The 18,733-nt window shown below is 47.9% G+C and overlaps 1 protein-coding gene, 1 long non-coding RNA gene and 6 other non-coding genes across 8 annotated transcripts; 7 read left to right on the forward strand and 1 right to left on the reverse strand.

Moving 5' to 3' along the window:
- Positions 1 to 6,229: 6,229 nt before the first annotated feature.
- LOC136524461 (uncharacterized) lies at positions 6,230 to 11,457 on the reverse strand. Its single transcript, XM_066517829.1, has 4 exons — positions 11,246 to 11,457; positions 7,236 to 7,610; positions 6,945 to 7,038; positions 6,230 to 6,322 (listed from the first exon to the last, which is right to left on the reverse strand). Exons 1-4 carry the CDS (start codon positions 11,455 to 11,457, stop codon positions 6,296 to 6,298), a joined length of 708 nt encoding a protein of 235 aa, XP_066373926.1. The 3' UTR covers positions 6,230 to 6,295.
- A 1,580-nt stretch (positions 11,458 to 13,037) lies between these two features.
- LOC136522181 (uncharacterized) lies at positions 13,038 to 15,257 on the forward strand. Its single transcript, XR_010775804.1, has 2 exons — positions 13,038 to 13,425; positions 14,849 to 15,257. It is a non-coding gene; the product is annotated as an uncharacterized lncRNA (long non-coding RNA).
- Positions 13,324 to 13,425, forward strand: LOC136525062 (small nucleolar RNA snoR111). Its single transcript, XR_010776391.1, has one exon. It is a non-coding gene; the product is annotated as a small nucleolar RNA snoR111 (small nucleolar RNA).
- On the forward strand, positions 13,523 to 13,668 carry LOC136525071 (small nucleolar RNA snoR134). Its single transcript, XR_010776400.1, has one exon. It is a non-coding gene; the product is annotated as a small nucleolar RNA snoR134 (small nucleolar RNA).
- LOC136525069 (small nucleolar RNA U36a) lies at positions 13,727 to 13,813 on the forward strand. The gene has a single exon (XR_010776398.1). It is a non-coding gene; the product is annotated as a small nucleolar RNA U36a (small nucleolar RNA).
- LOC136524982 (small nucleolar RNA Z223) lies at positions 13,877 to 13,971 on the forward strand. Its single transcript, XR_010776322.1, has one exon. It is a non-coding gene; the product is annotated as a small nucleolar RNA Z223 (small nucleolar RNA).
- Positions 14,057 to 14,175, forward strand: LOC136524992 (small nucleolar RNA Z278). Its single transcript, XR_010776331.1, has one exon. It is a non-coding gene; the product is annotated as a small nucleolar RNA Z278 (small nucleolar RNA).
- LOC136525051 (small nucleolar RNA snoR97) lies at positions 14,268 to 14,373 on the forward strand. Its single transcript, XR_010776381.1, has one exon. It is a non-coding gene; the product is annotated as a small nucleolar RNA snoR97 (small nucleolar RNA).
- Positions 15,258 to 18,733: the final 3,476 nt, after the last annotated feature.

Below are 18,733 nucleotides of genomic sequence, written 5' to 3' on the forward strand. Positions count from 1 at the left end.
TAGGGCCACACCAGGTCGGTGGTCGCCCCCAACCCACTGGAAGACCCAGCTGACGACCGGACCACCACTAGCTCCTACGATGGTGGGATGGCCGATGGCTCCACCCTAGTGCCTGCCTCGCCAGGGCAAGGGATCTCCACCTCTTGACTTCGTAGCCCGCCGGTGGATGCACTGCCTCTAGCCTGGCTGCATCCCCCTCTCTTCCACCACTACCGATACAGGAGGGATTGCGAGGGTCACCTCTAACCTAGCCGCCGCCATCACCACTGGGATTGCTGCCATCACCTCCGCTGCCACCGCCGCTAGGCCCACGACCGGCTGGGAGGGTGTAGCCCCTAGAGGGGAAGACCGCACAGCCACTAGCCTCCTCTCCCCGCCACTTGTCGCGACCCACTGTAGGCTGGGCCTCCACTCCTCCCACACGGGAGGTGGGGCGATGTTCAATCCCATCAGTATCTGCCCACCGTCAGAAAGTACAGGTCAGTCATGCTCAAAAACCTCAAACTATGAGATCAAAAAGAAATAAAGAATGCATACCAGGACATAAGTGGCAGGGCTTTGAAGCCTCGACCCGCTGGAAATGGGCCCACCAGATGAGGCCCACTCACAGGTCATGAGCCATGCCCCCTCACTTCGACCGTGGGGAGTCAACCCGAACGGCTCCCGATCAGCCCGCGAGTCACTACGACCGCCGGCTCGAGGCACGCCCACCAGAGCTGCTGGTGGGGCGTCCCCCCGTTGTGGGTCATGCGCATGCACCGACCCCGAAGATGCGGGGGTGCGAGCCTACTTCTCCGACCGCCCGGCCTACCCTACCATGCCCGGAGCAGGTGGGGCAAGGTCGGCGATGCCTCCAAAGGGCATGGCGACCGCGTCCACTTCGCCTCCCGCTCGCTGATGGTGTCCGAGCTCACAGCGTGCTTCCTTGGCGTAGGAATGTCGTCGCTCCTCTCTGCCTTCCGCCCACCATCGGCAGACACGGTCACAGGCTCGCGATGCCCCACTGAAGTCACGATGACGCTCAGGCTACCCTAATCCTCAGAAGAGCTCGTGTCGCCACCCACCTCCATGGGGTCCTTCGACTCAAGCTCTGCCTCCATGTCACTCCAATTCTCGCCGGCCCGCACCCACAGGGCGATCTCCATCTCCTTCCTGTGCTTCCTCCAAGCCTTCTTAGCTCTCTTCTTCTTCTTCTTCATGACTGCTACCTCCTTTAGGGTAGCTTGTCGAGCCACGCCCTCCGACCCCTTCGGAAGATGTGGCTGGGATTTATAACTGGTGAGTCCCTATGAAATGGATGACTTGAAGTCAAATTACAGGAGAGCAAGATCGAAAGGGACATAGAATAAGGAGAGGAGAATGTACTAGATTGGGCAGCTTCCTGGCGTGGAGTGGTCCGGGCTTTCCTTCGAGTGTCTCCTAGGCCTTTAGTTGCAGCACCCGGTCAAGTCAGCTCCAGACTTCGTCCTTCGCCAACTCCACCGGCGACGCGCGGTCAGGGTCCGTTGGGCCGGAGTACAGCCACATCGGCCGCGTCCGCCAATGGGGCGACCCAACGGTGGGAGAAGGTGTGGAACACCTACAGCCCATTGAGGCTATGCTGCAATAGCTTCTAGAGCTCCGCCTCAATGATCCCCAGCTTATTCTGCCGGCTGGAGGGCCCCACGACCAGCTCTCCCACCTCTTCGGCCTTCTACCAGTGAACGGCAGAAATGACACCTTCGTTGGATTCCGAATGTAGACACAACGGTGCGAGAAGGAAGAAGGAGGAGAGGCAGTAGTTGGAGAATAGGCAAAGGAATAGGACAAAATCCCTCTCCCTTCCCCTATTTAAGGAGGAGACACAACGGTTGGAGAAAGGCGAAGGATTGGGGCAAAAAAACCTCTTCCTTCCCCTATTTAATGCAGATGGGAATGCGACAGGACGCGTCCTGACTGATGAGATGCGCCTCGCCCGATGAGACAACGCCTAGTCAGACAGGATGTGGCCTAGGCATGGCCCACCACTACCGCATGCTAGCCACGGGAAACAAGGTGCAACTGCACACAGGCGGCCCTTCGCCTTCCCAGGTAGGACTTGGAAGGGTCCAACAACGGGATCTCCGCCAAGGAGAAACCAATGGGCTTCCTGAGTCGATTGAACGGCTCAGGCGAATACCGAGAGACAGGTAAGGAGTAGAGGGATGCCCCATGTGGGCCATGCCAATTCCATCACGAACGATGAACACGGATCCCATTCAGACATGTCCGATAAAAACTCCTCAAGCCTGTCACTTGAGTCCTCAAGGTAACTCTATCAATCCCTCTTATTTTATTGATGCATGATCATTCATTCATCTATTCTCATACACGCATTCACATATTCATTCATACAGTCATTCATTCATCCCATACATCCAAAGCATCGCATATGCAATTAATGCATCACAATGCTCCGTGTTACGTCACAAAGCAGCAGTTGCCTCATTCAACATGAGCAACGACCGACCGGGGTTCGAAGGCCGACCCGTGAAGTGCTCGAGGCCACCTCGCATCAAACAGAGCCAGGGGAGAAAACACAGATGAGCCCCAGCGGCCCTCACCCGATCTGCTCAGAAGCAGACAGGGTCATCTCAACCTTCTCGTTTGATCCTAACCTCGAGCCATGCCCACAGAATCTCCATCGAGGGGAGGCCAGCGGGCCACCTGAGTTGATCTTCGGAAAGACCCAGGCATCTGTCGAGATGCGGGTTAAGGAGCAGTGGAATGCCACATGAGGGCTATGTCGACCCCGTCACCAACGACGGACCCAGATCCCACTTGAACGTGCCCATTAGCGAGCTCACCGAGCGTGTCGCTCGAGCCATCAAGGCAAGCAACGTTAGCTCAGCCCCTTCGGTTGCGGAAACCATGGACGGTTTAATGCACGAAACTAGACCAACCCCTACCAAGCCCAACGGGGCTCAGGTCGCCTGACGCCGACTCGGGAAATCAACCGACCGCGCAGGTTGCCGGTGGGACAAACCCGGGTGAACACCCCAAACGACAGTCCACGACCCCAAGAAAGAGTACCAAGATGCTCGGCCTCCAACCGACTCGCCAATTGGACACAGGCTCGGGGCTACACCCACGGGTGCGCTCACGCGCACCCGCTGTCAAGACGAAAAATTCCCCCGCTGGCAAAACGAAAACCCCCAGACGATTCTACCCAAATCGCCCAGCGGCTCGGGGGTTACACCCACGGGTGCGCTCACGTGCACCCGCTGTCAACACGAAGAATTCCCCCACTGGCAAAACAAAAAAAACCTAGACGATTCTACCCGAATCGTGTGGGGGCTCGGGGGCTACAACCGCGGGTGCGCTCGCGCGCACCTGCTGTCAAAATGAAAAATCCCCTAGACAATTATACCCAAATCGCCCGGGGGCTTGGGGGCTCCTGTCGGGTTCATAAACCTGGGGTCCCTCATGGACCTGCTTCTCAGCAAAAGCTCGGCCCAACAAACGACATTGCGAACGATGCGCAACTCCTGGGCCGGCCCAAAATACCTAACGACAGGCTAGAAGGGCGATCCAGTCTCCGACCGGAAGGCCTGGCCAAGGAGGAACAATGCTCGCTTCCGACTCCGGCCTGCCTCACCGACCGGAAGGCCTGGCCAAGGAGGGCCGACGCTCGCTTCCGACTCCGGCTCGCCTCTCCGACCGGAAGGCCTGGCCAAGGAGAGGACGACACTCGCTTCTGACTCTGGCCCGCCTCTCTGACCGGAAGGCCTAGCCAAGGAGGGACGATGCTCGCTTCTGACTTCGACCCACTTCTCTGACCGAGGGTACACCGAACCTCTGCTTACAGCTCTTTTCCGACCGGCGCGGTCGGAGCCAACTGGGAAACAACCAAACGGGGATGCCCACTCGGCAAGGACCCAGAGAAACAGGCGAAGCAAGTAAGACAGGGCGCTCAAGTCAACCGCAATACTGAGGGCCATACCCTGCACACCTATAGGAAAGTACTGTCAGGCCATATCAAAAGGGTGATCTGCAACCTTCTAGATATATCAGAACACGAACAGTGTTGTGGGCGTCGACATTTGTCCTACAGTATGGTAGGCGCCGACATTTGCCATACCAGAAGAAGACGATGGAGCCTACCACATGTATCTGGGCGTCAACAGTATTGTGGGCACCGACAAACCACCTTGTATTCGACGGCGTGGGCAACAAGACTAGATAGCACACACGCTCTCTTGTAAAGCCGTCCTCTTCATCTATTAAAGGGGATGCGCTCTCTCTAAAAGGAGGACGATCGATTCACATAGACGATTCCAACGAACAACAGACGGATCATTCCGACTCACTTCTGCTAGCTTCGGACATTCCAAAGCCGCACAGAGCACACGCTCGAATACTGAGCGCACGTCGGAGCTCCCGTCACTCTTGGCCCTTCGGTCCGAAGTCTGACCGGACCTCTGATACCCCCATCTTCCTTTCGTTTGTAACCCCACAGCAAACTTCGAGCACCTAGGCTCAGGAATAGTCACCGACCGACTCAAACTGGACGTAGGGCACATTGCCTGAACCAGTATAAACCCTGTGTTATTGAGTGTTATGCCACATCCGATCACAATGTACGGCAAAACGATAAATATTTACTAGTTGGTCACTTTTCGCACCGACACTTTGGTTAAATGATGTCATGCATGAGTCATTGATTAATTAATAAGAAGAAATGCAGCATGACCTTAAGGATATGGATATCCATGGTTTCTCTTTGTTCTCATTAATTCATGGATATCGGCTGCGTTTCTTCTGTTAGATTAATCGATGGAGCTAGATATCCATATCTCTTCCTTGTTTGACTCATTGATGACCACAAGGTATCCACCGCTCCTATTTTCTCCTTTGGTCTGCATGGGGGTGAGAGTTTGCTTTGGAGTAATTGATAAAATCTTAGAGATATCCAAAGTTTTTCATTGTCGAAATGATTGATGAACCTAGATATCCACCACATTTTTGGTTCACTAGTGGAAATGCACGTGTCTAAAAAAAGTTTTTTTCTTTAATAGGAGAAGTGTTGAGTTCATGACTATTACATTTTATTTTACAAAGACAAAAACATACATTTTCTCAAGATTGCAAATTTAACCCCTAAAGTTTGTGAAAAAAATGTGCCTTTTAATTATATAAGATTAAAATTTTAAACCTAAATTATTTCGAATATATCAGCACTGGGTTCATAAAATGTTAACAAACATTCAGCCAGCATTATATTCAGTTTCTTTTCTTATATAAAATGTTAAGATTAGTCAATCACCCTAATTATGTCCCTATCAGCCTGCTATCATAATTCTCTTTAAAAATGAGAATAACGGTGTGTAAGACAAACATAGAGATCTTCCCACCAAAACTTTTAAAGCATGATGATTCGCTATTAAACCTTTGGCTGGACTATTGTGAAGTATATGGATGAGAGACGTCAATCACCTAGAAACAGGTTGGAAGCATGAAGAACGAAATAAACTCGGTGATCAAAGAATCCAAATTCTTATCTTCCACAGCATTATTCACTGAAGTTTCATGCTTCTTCAAACGAAGTAGTAGCTTACAATTGCCATTTGATATATAAGCACACAAACACAACATCGATGAAAAATGAGAAATTTGGCACAATGTCCGCTTACCATTTTCTGATCCAAAATGCAAGAACGCACAAACACATTTACCTCTCCCTGAGCCCTATGCACTTTATACAAATCCTATCACTACAAAAGACACGACCTTCTATGATGATTTGCTCCTGAGGACGTCTAAATTTGTTGCTACGTCAGTCTATTTTACTATGTTTTTTGGTGTTAATATGACTTTATGACAAAAATTCTTTGGCCGTCGTTAAGAGCCCGTTGAAATCATCGTAAAATAAAGGATTTCAATATTGTGACTAACTATAAATCATCATAACATGCTAACTGGCCATCGTCACCAATCTATGACAACATCAGTTCATTGTAAATATTTTATTTAAAGTTTAACAAGCTACGTGTAACCCTACACGTCATAAGTTTTTTCATTTTCCATTTAATAGGCCACAACCTATATACATAATACCAGTTAGCTAGTTTTAAAAAATGTAATAAAATAGTTAATTTCTAAAATATAAAGTTATACCCTATATATGCACTTTATACAAATTAATTCAAAACAAGAATGCAAGAATTCAAAGCTTTATATAACAACAAAAAAATATATATACATGTTCCATACCTTAAATATCCGCAACTATGCCATATAATCAAGAGCTATATAACAATGCCCCTTCTTCAGCTCTTCAGCCTTTTCCCATGTAATACTTGCCCTGTTCAATGTAAATGGTACTGTTTCATGGTAGGAAAAAGAAACACTATGAAGTATTTCAGAAATATACTGCTTTCACCTACGTATGATAAGGATATTTTAGAGAGAGAAGCTACCTCAGAAAAAAAACAGTAATGTGAAATCCAACCTTGGAAACATAAAGCTGTATTTATATGACCAATGTTATATGTTTTCTAGAGGATTGATGACTGATGTGGTGCAATGAATTGAGATTGGCATTATAGAGGTTTTTGTAAATTTGTGTCCCATTACAAGATTTAAATATAGATCACATTATCTGATCAAGATTTTGAACGGGGTCGTTCATATAACAATATTTTATTTCTTTGTGAAGTAACAATATTTTAATTTGAAATACACATGTGAAAAAGGCAGTTTTGAGGAGATTTTATTTCACATAAATACTTTAATTAATGCTTCTAGTAGAGTTTTCTTTTCATTATTGACTACTTCAGGGCCTGGACCATGACCAAAAGGAGCAAAATCCATATTGTGGTTCATACTAACTATAGAATTTAGACAAAGTAAATACGGAAAGCTCAGGATGGAGTGAAATTGATCAAATATTAAAAAAAACAAAGCAGTAGCTACAAAGGACGAACTCTGGCGCTTTGTGGGCATGCATGGCACTCGCTGGCTTGTGTACGTGTGCTAATCGCCGGCGGCTTGCGCCTCCAGGGCTTCCGCTTCTTGCGCCTGCGATGGCATGCAGAGTACAACCGGTTGACTATTAGCAAATCTGTATTAATTAAGCCGGGTGTTGACAACAGAGTAACGATGGCGATGGTTGATGATGCGCGTGAAGAAGAGGTCGAACTGGAGTCTGGAGGACGTCGGCTTGATCAGTTGTCGCTATCGAGAGAAAGAGAGTGCATCGACCATCATATCCATACCTGAACTTCTTGAGGAGGTCGAGGCCGCGGTAGAGTGCGAGGAAGGCGTCGCGGATGTTCATCTGGGCGTGCTGGACCTTCTTGCGGTGGACGAAGGCGGCGGCGGGGTCGGCTCGTTCCGTCCTTGCGGAGCACGTTGACGAGCTCCTCCCACAGTCCCACACCTTGAACGCCGCCCGGCCGGGGCTGGTGGGCGGAATGTCGATGCGCACCGTCGCCGGCTGACCGGCACCAGCGAATGCCGAGGCCGCGCGCGTTCTGCCTCCGGCCTCCGCCTTCGCCCAAACAAGACGCGGGCAGCGCCGACGATCGAGCGGACGAACGCCGCACGCCGCCGGACGCTCGAAACCCCAAAGCCGCGCCCCCACGCTGTGCCTTCGAGCGGATGTGGCCGCGGCAGTTAGTGGCTTCTCGTCTGTATAAAAAGGAGGGGTCCGTTCGCCGCCGGTCGCTCGAAACCCCCGAGCCGCGCCCCCACGCTGCACCTCCAAGCGGTCCCGAAGCCGTGCCCCCACGCTGTGCCTCCGAGCGGATGTGGCCGCGGCGGTTAGTGGACACAGGCCGGTACAGGCGGCGGGTACGTTCGTCCCGCGTAAAAAAAACAGAAGCGGATGTAGGGCCGTTTAGATTGCAAATTTTTACAATCTGGACACTGTAGCACGTTTCGTTTGTATTTGACAAACTTTATCCGATCATGGATTAACTAGGCTCAAAAGATTCGTCTCGTGATTTACAACCAAACTGTGCAATTAGTTATTTTTTTTATCTACATTTAATGCTCCATGCATACGTCTAAAAATTGAAGTAATGGAGAGAGAGTGAAAAAACTTGGAATTTGAAGGTGATCTAAACAAGGCCTAGAGATCGGTCGCCGACCACAAGGGAAGCGTGTTTCGTCGTATCGTCCTTCTCGTTTTTTTTCCCGCTTGTCAGGTCTATATCAAGCGTTTGGATAGAAAATCGAGACACATCCGAGGGTGGAGATGGTAGGAGGGTAGGAGACTTTTAGGTAACAGGTATTTTACAATTCCTTCGTCCCTTTATAGTATAGATAGATTAGCTGGTGGCATTAAAGATATTCATATCTCCTCTCTATTTATTTGATTATTAATGATCATGTATCCACCGCTTCCATTTAGCTTAGTTAATCGAGGATCCTAAGATATCCACTATATTTTTATGGTCAGCCATCTGATAATGTTAAGGATATCCACTATGCTCAATTAGGTTATTCCATATTGATGGTTAGGATATCCCTTAATAAATACTTGTATTTGCATTTCTCCTCTGCTCCGTAGAGCAAGGGGGTTTGCGTATGACGTCGAGCCATAGCTGCTATCCTTAGGATATCCCTCTTAAGTTCGTGCCACATCTATGAAAAGTCATGTGCCATCTAATTAATGCGTATGATATAAACCTTGAGGCTAGCCTTTGTTGATGATCTCAACCTCCCCCCCCCCCCCCCCCCCCCCCACCCCCTCTTTAGTATAGGTCTATTTGGGGGTTTCAAACTTAGAGTTCTGTATAAAATAAGAAAATCTAGCGGGTTCTCCGAGAATTAAGACAAAAAAAAAAGAGTAATGGTAGAAGTAGAGCACGGTGTAAAGAGTAAATGGTTTTCATATTATTTACAATGACCCTTTTTTATAGGGTGGCACACCATTGCGAGTTATAATTATACAATTACCATTCTCAACAACTACATTATTCAAATATTTAGGATCAGGTTGGTTTGCTGTGTGTTGAGAACTGAATCATGCCATTGCAATTGGTTTCCACAATTTGGCCCTCCTAGCTTGGACCTTCACCTCAAATCTTTGCTTCAGCCTCTCACTCTTAGTACTCTAGATACTCCAGATGCGGTATTTCGTACTTCACAATCTTCATCTTGGTGAAGACCGCTCTTTCTGGCTTGGTGAGGCCCATGTTTTGTTTGCTTCAATTCACCAACCATTTACAGAACCTTCCATCTTTCAAAGGTTGGCAATACAAAGAAATTGCTACCGGTGAGCAAAGCCGACGGCTATCCCTAAAGTGTAGTCATTTCTCCCAAATTTGACAATGTGGGTACCCTTGAAATCATTAGTTTGCAAGTTTCTTTAATGTTTGCATGTATCGGCTTGTTGCATATACCACAACTTTATGTATTGTTTTAGTGTTTGGCAACAAAAAACGCTTCATGTTAATTCTACTAAGAGCCTATAGATCGCTGCAGAGACCATAACTTTTGATAATGTGACAGAGTTTCTGTAAAAAGTCTCCATCGAAACCATCAAGATATTTATTGAATGGAGATTGGCCACTATTTTGTTAATTTCTTCCATGGTGAAAGGATCCTATAGATTGTTGTAGAGACCATACCTCTCGATGATGTGCCAGCATTCTTTAAAAAGTATCAATTGAAACCATCAACCTAAGGAGATCTATTGGATGGAAGACTGGCCATTACTTTGTCAATTTCTTCCATGGTGAAAGCCTAAAAGGAGCTTCTAACTAGTCCAAGTCATAAAAAAAAGGAGTAGTAGCAATCTGCATCTCATGCATGCAAATTCAGACGCTTGGGACTAGTCCTGTGCTTGCGTGGAGAGCAACCGAACAAGTCCGGCAGTGGCGTGAGCTTATTCGACTGGTATTAAAACCGACTGATAAATCGATTAAAGCTGTTTTGTTGTAAGAGAAAAATACTATAGATAAGTTCAAGCGAACAGGCCAACCCTAACCACAACGAGAACCATGCAATGCAAGTAGGTACTCGCATCATCTCAGGATTAAGCAAAACGGAGGCTAGGAATCGGGACCTACGTACTGGAGCTTCGTGCGTGGGGTGGGGCCATGGGGGGCATATGCGTGCGTCGTCGGTGACGAGCCGATGCGTGGTTGGTTGCCCGCCCGGCCGCGGTCGGGCCCGGCGATTCCGTCACCGCACGGGCACAGATCCGCAGAGCGCAGCGCAGCAGGAGCGGCGGCGTGAGGCGCATGTGGGCCGTGGGCGGGCAGATCTCATCGCCACGCATATGCCGCCCCACGTTACGTCCCCATCCGTGCCTCGCTCGTCGTCTCGTCTCCCAGCCCCAGTTGCCACAAACAGTGAGCCCACGTGGGCTGGCTGATGCCCAACAATAGAAGCAAGCACTGCAGGTCGATCGCCGCGCCGCGTTCTTCCAGTCGGCAGTCGCCACGAACGAACAGTACTCGAGCAGAAAGCCGGCGGCGAAAGCAAAAGGCTCCCATTCGATACGATGCCACGATCACCAGCCCACGGACCTTCCTCTTCCTGTTGGTTTTGTCTGCTTCTGGTTCATCTCAGCGAGCGAGCGACCGTCCGATCGACGCCGCTACGGGTAACAGCGAGCCCCGTTGCACCGACAAACATGGAGCAGCATCCTTCAACCGACAGGGTTTCAAACCGGCAGGTGGGGCGCTGTGAATGTGACCAGATTGTGATTATTGGGGGGCAGGCTTTCCGATTGGTAGAAAACCAGCACCGGTACTGACAAAAGCGGACGAGTGTGTGGCTGGCGTCAGCAGCAGCAACAGTGCGAGTGAATGAAGCCGGTGTCACACGCTCACACTGTAGGCTTAAATTCATCTGTGGCAGTCAGTCGGCTCGCTCACTCCGTGTAAAAAACGGTACGGTGCTAAGTTAAAAGAGTTTTCTGTTTGACTATATTTTCTAAAAAAATCATATGGTCATTTATAATAATCAATAAATATTATTAGATTTATTAAAAATATATATGTTTTATAGAATATTAAAATATATATTTTATAGAATGTTTTATTTAGAGTTATGATCGTTTATACTATTTTTTAGATTAAGTCCACTTTTGATCCTCAATTGTTGGGTTCGTCTAATTTTGACCATCAACTACAAAACCGTTTAATGCTAGTACCCCAACTGTCAAAACCGTTCACTTTTAGCACCGGACGCTGTTTTGTCCCACGTGGAGCGGTTTTGACCACGCTACGCTGGCGTTGACCTCCATCTCAGTGACATGTGGGGCCCACACGTCATCGACTCAATCCCTCCCTCTCCATCCTCACGGCCACTCCCCGACGCCTCCTCTCTCTGCTCGCGGCGGGGCTGGCGCTGCTCCCTCGCGGGCGCTACTCCCTCCGACGCGGCGGCGCTGGCCTCGGCGTTGACCGTGCCACGCTGGCCCCTCTCTTTCCTCCCGTCACCAGCGGCGAGCAGGCTACGGCGGCAGCGCGCAAACAGCATGGCGGTACGCGAGCAAGCTACGGCGACGGCGCGCGAGCAGGGCGGTGGCACTCGAGCAAGTGGCGGCGGCAGCGCTCAAGCAACACAGCAGCGCGCGAGCAGGCTACGACGGCTGCCGCCTCCCAGCGCCGTAGCCGAGCTCGCCACGGACGCTGCTTCCATGCGCCGCAGCCGAGCTCACTGGTTCGGCCTCCAAAATTCATCACCTACACTCGACCTCTCTTTAATTCCTCTTACACGTAGCCTCCCGAAGTTCCTAGCTACCTTGTGGACGCGGTCGCACCGGCTTTCGTGCACCAGAGAGCTCGCCCTGGCTATCTGACGTGGCGGAACCGCGGCAGCGGCGTTGCGAGCACGCGTAGATGATGGCTCGGCATGGCGAGACGGGGCGCAGCACTATGCCCAACTAGGCACGCAGTGGCGGCAGGGCTCTCCGCCATGGCGCGGACGCGGCAGACACACAGCTCGGCGTGGCAGAGCCAGCGTGCAACAGAGGCACGCGCGGCAGCGGGTCAGCCGGCCAGCCGTCGAGCGTTGCGACGACAAGGGCACAGTCGGGTGCGGCAGGGAGGTAGCAACACGATGCGGCAGCCAAGCAGCAGGGGCAGCGCGGGCGCATCAGGTCAGCAGGACCGGCCAGAGCAGCGACCGGAGAAGCGGCGACGGCAGGGCGAGGCTAGGGCGGCTCAACCACGGCACGAGCGCGATAGCGGGTCGTCCAGGCGAACTGCTATGACAGCGCGGCGAGGCAGCACTGTGCAGGGCAAGCAGGCGCTCGCCCCTCGACGACCGGACGTGGTGACCGTGGACACCGACTGAAACAGAGTGCTGCACGATTTTTGGCGTGCGTGTTTCTTAGATTTCACTGTAGCACTCTGGCCCGTTCAAGATACTAACCCCAAGCTTGCACTTAGAACTACAATCTTTATTCAGCCATTTCCTGGTTTCGAGCAACTGACAGGAAAGGACAGAGGCCCCAACATTAGTTTGTCATGCTGTGTTGCGTGGAGAGGGAGGCGTGATCAAAACCGCTTAATGTCGGTCAAAACAGCCTTGCCCCCGCGCCAGGTGCTAAAAGTGAACGGTTTTGACAGTTGGAGTACCGATACTAAATGGTTTTGTAGTTGAGACTTAAAATTAGACCAACACAACAGTTGAGGAACCAAAAGTAAACTTAATCCATTTTTTATAAAACTTAGTCAATTTTAAAATAGTTTGACTTGGATTAGAATAGAATTGCACTGGTTCTTTGGATTGGACGGAGGGGGTAATTTTTCCCAGTTCAATTGAGAACTGTAAAGTACCTCATAGATTGTGTTTCACCGACTCTGGTGACGTGGTGTGCTATATTGGCCATTGCAACTTGCAGCACTGCGTAGAATTCAAGCCCAGCAAGCCGAGTTCCATGGCATGAACCGCAAGGCGAACCCCAGTTCCTTCACGAATTCGCTCCAGCCCACACAACTTCCGAAATTTTACAAGCCCAGCTCCGCAGCTTGTGAACAAAATCTCACCTGTTTCTTGAGGCCCATAAGGCCTATGTGTTCTAGGTTTTCTGCGCTTCTACGCTGCTACGCACCTCCCACGGCTTTCTTCTCGCCGCCGCCGTCAGGGAGACTATAAAACCAAAGGCCGCACCAAGCCCGCGTCCTCATCGTCGCCTAGGGTTCCAAGCACCTGCCGCCGCCGCCGCCGCAGCAGCAGCATCAGCAGGAGCATCAGAGCCGCCATCAGATTAACCCGCTCTACCCTTTCTTTTCTCTGTTTGATTTGATTTAGTCTGGTTTGAGTTGTTTGCATCGACATCGTTCGCAGCATTTCTGTTCCTCTCTTTGTTGGTAACGGGCGGGGGGCACGAACACCTTCCATACGGCGCCGCGCTCGCAAGGAGGGGATAGATCGACGCGTCAAGAAATCGTTTCAGTTGCCATGCCTCCAGGAGGCAATATGATTGTTGCTTGACCACAGGTTTGCGCCTGCCCCCTTTTGAATCATTTTTCTTTTCGTTTGCGATTGCGATGTTCGATTTGCAATTCGAAGGATCTAGACTAGATTGGATAGGTTGCTGCACGGTGCTAACCCCGGGCTTGTCGGATTTGTACCCTTTGAAGAAGGAAGCCCCAATGCCTGTGCTAGATCCACACTGCCATTCAGTGTTGCAGGCCCTGACGAATCTTGTGATTGGTCTGTGTCAAAGCAATGGATACAGATGTTCATAGCATCTCCCTCATCTCTTTGTGATTTTTGGTTTGCTAGTTCGATTGATTGGTGGCAGTGATTTGACATTACCCGCGCTTCTGATCTAACCCGTGAAGCAAAGGGAAAAAATAATGGTTGAATTTCTTAATATGAGCCGTCCAACGTTGTAGTCATCAGTCCCTTCATTTTTGTTTTTATATGCGTCAGAATCATGTGATTGATCTGTCAGTGATGATACAACCATTCAGCTTAAAACGCCAGTTCTGCTTCTGAGAATTCATGACAGATAGAGCTGATTCGTATCTGAGCATCGATCACTTACATGTCTCTACAGGTTCTTACTCGCCATAGGATAAGTTCATTCTGTCTGATCGTAAGATTTAGTTTGGAAATCCCATTGGCCAGTGATGAAATCGCCCGATTGCTTTGAGGCTGCTGTCGTCTCTAAGTTCCTGCTAGTCAGGAAGAACCTACTTGGAGCCGCTGCAATCGCTTGATAACTCTGGGCAAATCTGAGGTCGTTGATGGAATTTCTTCTGGTTTTGATTTGATCGATTGACTCTTGCAGCTATCCAAAAAGTAGTGCCGAGATTAACTATCCTAGCGCAAGTGTTTTCTGAGTTGCGCGGAGGCTGAAAAACTCGGACAGCGTGTGTTGTTATCAGCTTCGTCTCTGCTAATACTGTGAGATGGGAGTTAAATAACAGCACGAGATTCCATTTTTGCATGCTGTAACTACAACCATTTTTTTTAATTTTTTGCTGATCGATTTTCTTGTTTACTGAATATTTTCAAATTGAATGGTCCTACAAATATTTGCAAATGCATCTTTATTTTAATGTAGCAGAAACTCTATACTCTTTCACAATTGGTCCAAACAACATTTGTAACCGTGAAAAATGGAAAGATCGAACATGACTATTCCTGTTTTTCCAAAGGACCTATATGTGGAGCCGTTCCCCCGTTTCCTCCATAACGTTGTTATGGAATCACCAATTTGACTTTTAGTATCCATTTCATCCAATATGAATTAAAATAAAAATTAAAATTTGTGACCATTTATTTTTAATTTAATTTAAGTGTAGTAGTATTTTAATGATTAACTCAATTGAATATATTATTATTTGATGTAAATTTCATTTAGTTAATTTTGTTGTAGCTTAATGGCAAAATATCACATTTTTGTTTACAGTTTCTTCGTTATCTCCAAGGGTACGGGGTTGGCAACCTTAAAAAGACAAGACTTCTGGTGATGGATTTTGGATTTGTCGATGGAAACGGTGATAATGGAGTATCCAATTATCAAACTGCTGGGATCAGATTTGAAATTGGTGTTTAGACTGAATTAGGGAAGAAATGTTGAAACCAAATCATCAACAAACTGTTTGCACTGAATGAAGAACATGTCGTGAACCCGAAGGCTTTTGAAGTTCTGATTCATTGGATGAAATGTTGAAATCGAATTATGTGCCAGAACTTTATAAGGTTTCGGAGCGCGAGTTGAATTAGCATTTGCTAGACCGATCCATAGTGTGGCCGATGGTGACACTTTAACAACTTTGGTTAACTACTTTGGCTAACAACTTTGGCCGATGGTGGCATCCAGAGGTATCTATGGACTGCAGTTTTGTGGCCGACGTAGTGTGGCCGACGGTGACATCTAGAATTGCCTGTGCACCTATAGTTTCCTTCCGGTCGCCGATGGTGGCATAGAGTTGCTATGGACGATGGCCGCATAGGCGCGTAAGATTATCAGCCAAACAAACCCAAACGGCAACGAAAGATTGTTGGCTGATAATGGTGACGGTGACATCTAGAATTAACCGATGGTGGCTATGGTCGTTGTACGCATCGACGCGTAAGATTTGTCGTGACAATTTCATGGCTGAACTATTGACCTGGCCTCCTATATAAGTACGCGTTACATACCATTTTCATCACACCGCCAAACCAAAAGCACTTGCACAGGTGCAAAGCCTGAAGCACTAGGATCAGCTCCTCGCCTCCTCTACATTTGCGATTCTAATGGCAGCTTTTACCGTCTTCTGCCGCGTCCTGCTGCTCGTCCTCAGCGCGGCAGCACTCGCCCACCGCCGCCTTCTCCTCCCACCCCGTCACCGCGGCGGGCTCCTCCGCGACGCTGCCGCGATAATCATGGTGCTAGGGGCCTCGACTATCTTCCACGCCGTCGGCGCCGGTCCCAACGACGCCACCGAGGCAATCCAGGCCCTCGCCGCCGCGGGCTTCCTCATTTGGGTGGCCGGCGTTGCCCTGCTGATGCTCGCGCTCACGCCCGCTCGCTTTCCAGAGGCGGCGGCTGCACCTGCACGTTTTGCGGCTCAGCTCGTGCAAGCAGCGGCCGGGGCCTTCTTCTAGCCGACGCACAGTACTGCTACGTATACATGCATGTCTCCACTCTCCAGTTGCAAATAAATACTAGTACAAGGATTTAGGTTCTTTCATTAATTTCATCTCGTCCCGCCTTTTGCTGCTACACTGCCACACAGTGTTTCTGGGCTTCCTCTCTGTCCATGTATTGTTGTCGTGCTGTCGTGGAAGTCCTTAAATTAGCAAATACTACCTCTTGTGAGAACCATGTTGGTTAAGCTAGCTCATGTTTGACCAACTTTATAGTAAATAGTATTTGCATTTATATCTCTAAATAATTTTATATTGCAAATATATTCTATAACTAATCTAATGATCTTATTTTATATCACGAATTGTTAGTACTTTTGTATATAAATTTAGTCAAAGTTTAAACTATTTGCATTGACTCATCGAAAGACAAGAATTACATTCTTGTGTGGACAGGGAGAGTATTTGTCTAGACTCGCTGTATTATTATTCTTCGGAAGATATGTAAGTTTCAGGTTATAATGCATTACAAAGCACATGGAAAAAAATAATAAACATACGCGCAGATGATATGACCGATCCGACTTACGTCTTCTGGGTTATTGCAGTAACACCCATTAGTTCTAAAACATTGATACACAAAGTACCCACAGAGCATCAGCCAGGAGGTTGCTTCATGCACTTCAACTCCGTGATATACAAAAAACGATGCAATCAAGTGCATTGCTTTATCTAATGAGTCTGCTCAATATTTGGGGTAGTAATGGTCATTCCCATTGACATAGTTCATCTTCTTTGGCTTCTCGGTGTTATGCACTCCTCCTTTGTAACATAATATTTGTAGGCATTGTTTAATCGATGTCGGCAATGAAAGATTCAGACTCCCTAAAACAAAAATTGGACGCAACAGTTAGTCTCACAAGCCATAGGGCCTGTTCGGCAGGATTGGAAAATAAGCCAAAATACTATTCCGGCTGATTGGTGTGAGAAAAAAATACTGTTCTGTCTGAAAACACTGTTCATGTGAACAGTGTTTTCTGAGAGCACTGGTCAGCCCAGCCGAACGCGGCCAGCCAGCCGAACGCACGGATAAACTATGATTGCTTAAGTCTGTAAACAGTGATGAACCTTGGTACTCTAGTTGTTTTCTCACGGAGACATAAACCACCATATTGCCAAATTTCTCGTCGATGGTTATTAAGATGAAGCGGTCACTACATTAGTATAAAAATCAATAATGGTGACGATTGGCCAATGTAAATCAAATTGCATATAAGCAAAGAGGTAAAGCTAGTGATCATTCTTGAAATAGTATATATGGGGCGCATATATATATTTACGATAGTTGGGTTACTATAACAAACGGGAATATTTACCATAACATTATAGTAAACCACTTAGTAAGGAGTTACTATAATCTCGTAAATTAATATAGTAATTATCGTAATTCAAAGTGGCTACATAATAAGTTATTTTGTAACCAGCTACAGGGTAGTAGTTCTCTCTCTCTCTCTCTCTATATATATATATATATATATATATATATATATATATATATATATATGCGATATATCATGTGCAAACCAACTAATCTGTGCAAACTTGAAAACTATCGATCAGGACCACTGGATGCTGATCCAATGGATGGGGTGAAGGGGCTTAAGTGCAAAAAAAAAAGGACGGCGGGTGGGGGGCTTAAGCGCAAAAAAATCCCACCTCTCACCCCATCCGTTGGATCAGCATCTAGTGGTTCTGATTGGTAGTTTTCAAGTTTGCACAAGTTAGTTGGTTTACACATGATATGTTGTCATATATATATATATATATACACACACACACACTTGAAGTGTTGATAGGCTAGCATTACATTCCTGATGTACCCGCCGATACAACTTTTGACCTTGTTGTTTCGAGGGGGGTCTCTACCCTCCAGACTATATAAGGTGGGTAGGGACACTCCTCGAATGCATCTCATATTCAATACAATCCACTAAAGACACATGACGTAGAGTATTATGTTGATCAGACGGCCTAAATCTATCTAAATCGCTTGTCTCTGTGCTTGTGTCACCATCCGGCTCCTATTACGCGCATCTTCACCGATTTATCTACTACCATGGATATACCCCTTGGTAGACTGTCGATCATATTTCGTCGACAGCGTGTTTGTTTCCCTAGACATTTTCAGCCTGGTCGGACTATGAGAGCTAGGGTAGCAGAGGCTCGGCCCAGCGGGTGCAACATGTGCTTGTTTGATTTCATTTCCCATCGGAGCCAGTCTGGCGCCAGATTGTGTTTGTTTGCACGGACTGCTGGATGTGGTGACCTTGGCCTGGTTTAGATGTCAAAAAAATTTTGGCAAAATACACTGTAGCGGTTTTCGTTGTTATTTAACAATTAGTGTCCAATCATAGTCTAATTAGACTTAAAAGATTCATCTCGTAGATTTCGTCTAAACTGTGTAATTAGTTTTATTTTTTAATTATATTTAATGCTTCATGCATGCGTCAAATATTCGATGTGACGAGAAATCTTAAAAAATTTGGCAAAATTTTGGGGAACTAAAGTGGCTCTTAGACCAGTACAGGGTAGAGTTACCCTGCACTTGTTTCATTGAGACATTCCATCGAGCACCTGCATGAACTCCATCAGCAGGAGAGGGCCACGCTAGAGATGGTGGCCGCGCCGGAGATGGCGGTTACCCAAGGCTGAGCTCGTG

This window comes from Miscanthus floridulus, chromosome 18 (genome assembly GCF_019320115.1).
Source record: "Miscanthus floridulus cultivar M001 chromosome 18, ASM1932011v1, whole genome shotgun sequence".
NCBI classification, from domain to species: Eukaryota; Viridiplantae; Streptophyta; class Magnoliopsida; order Poales; family Poaceae; genus Miscanthus; species Miscanthus floridulus.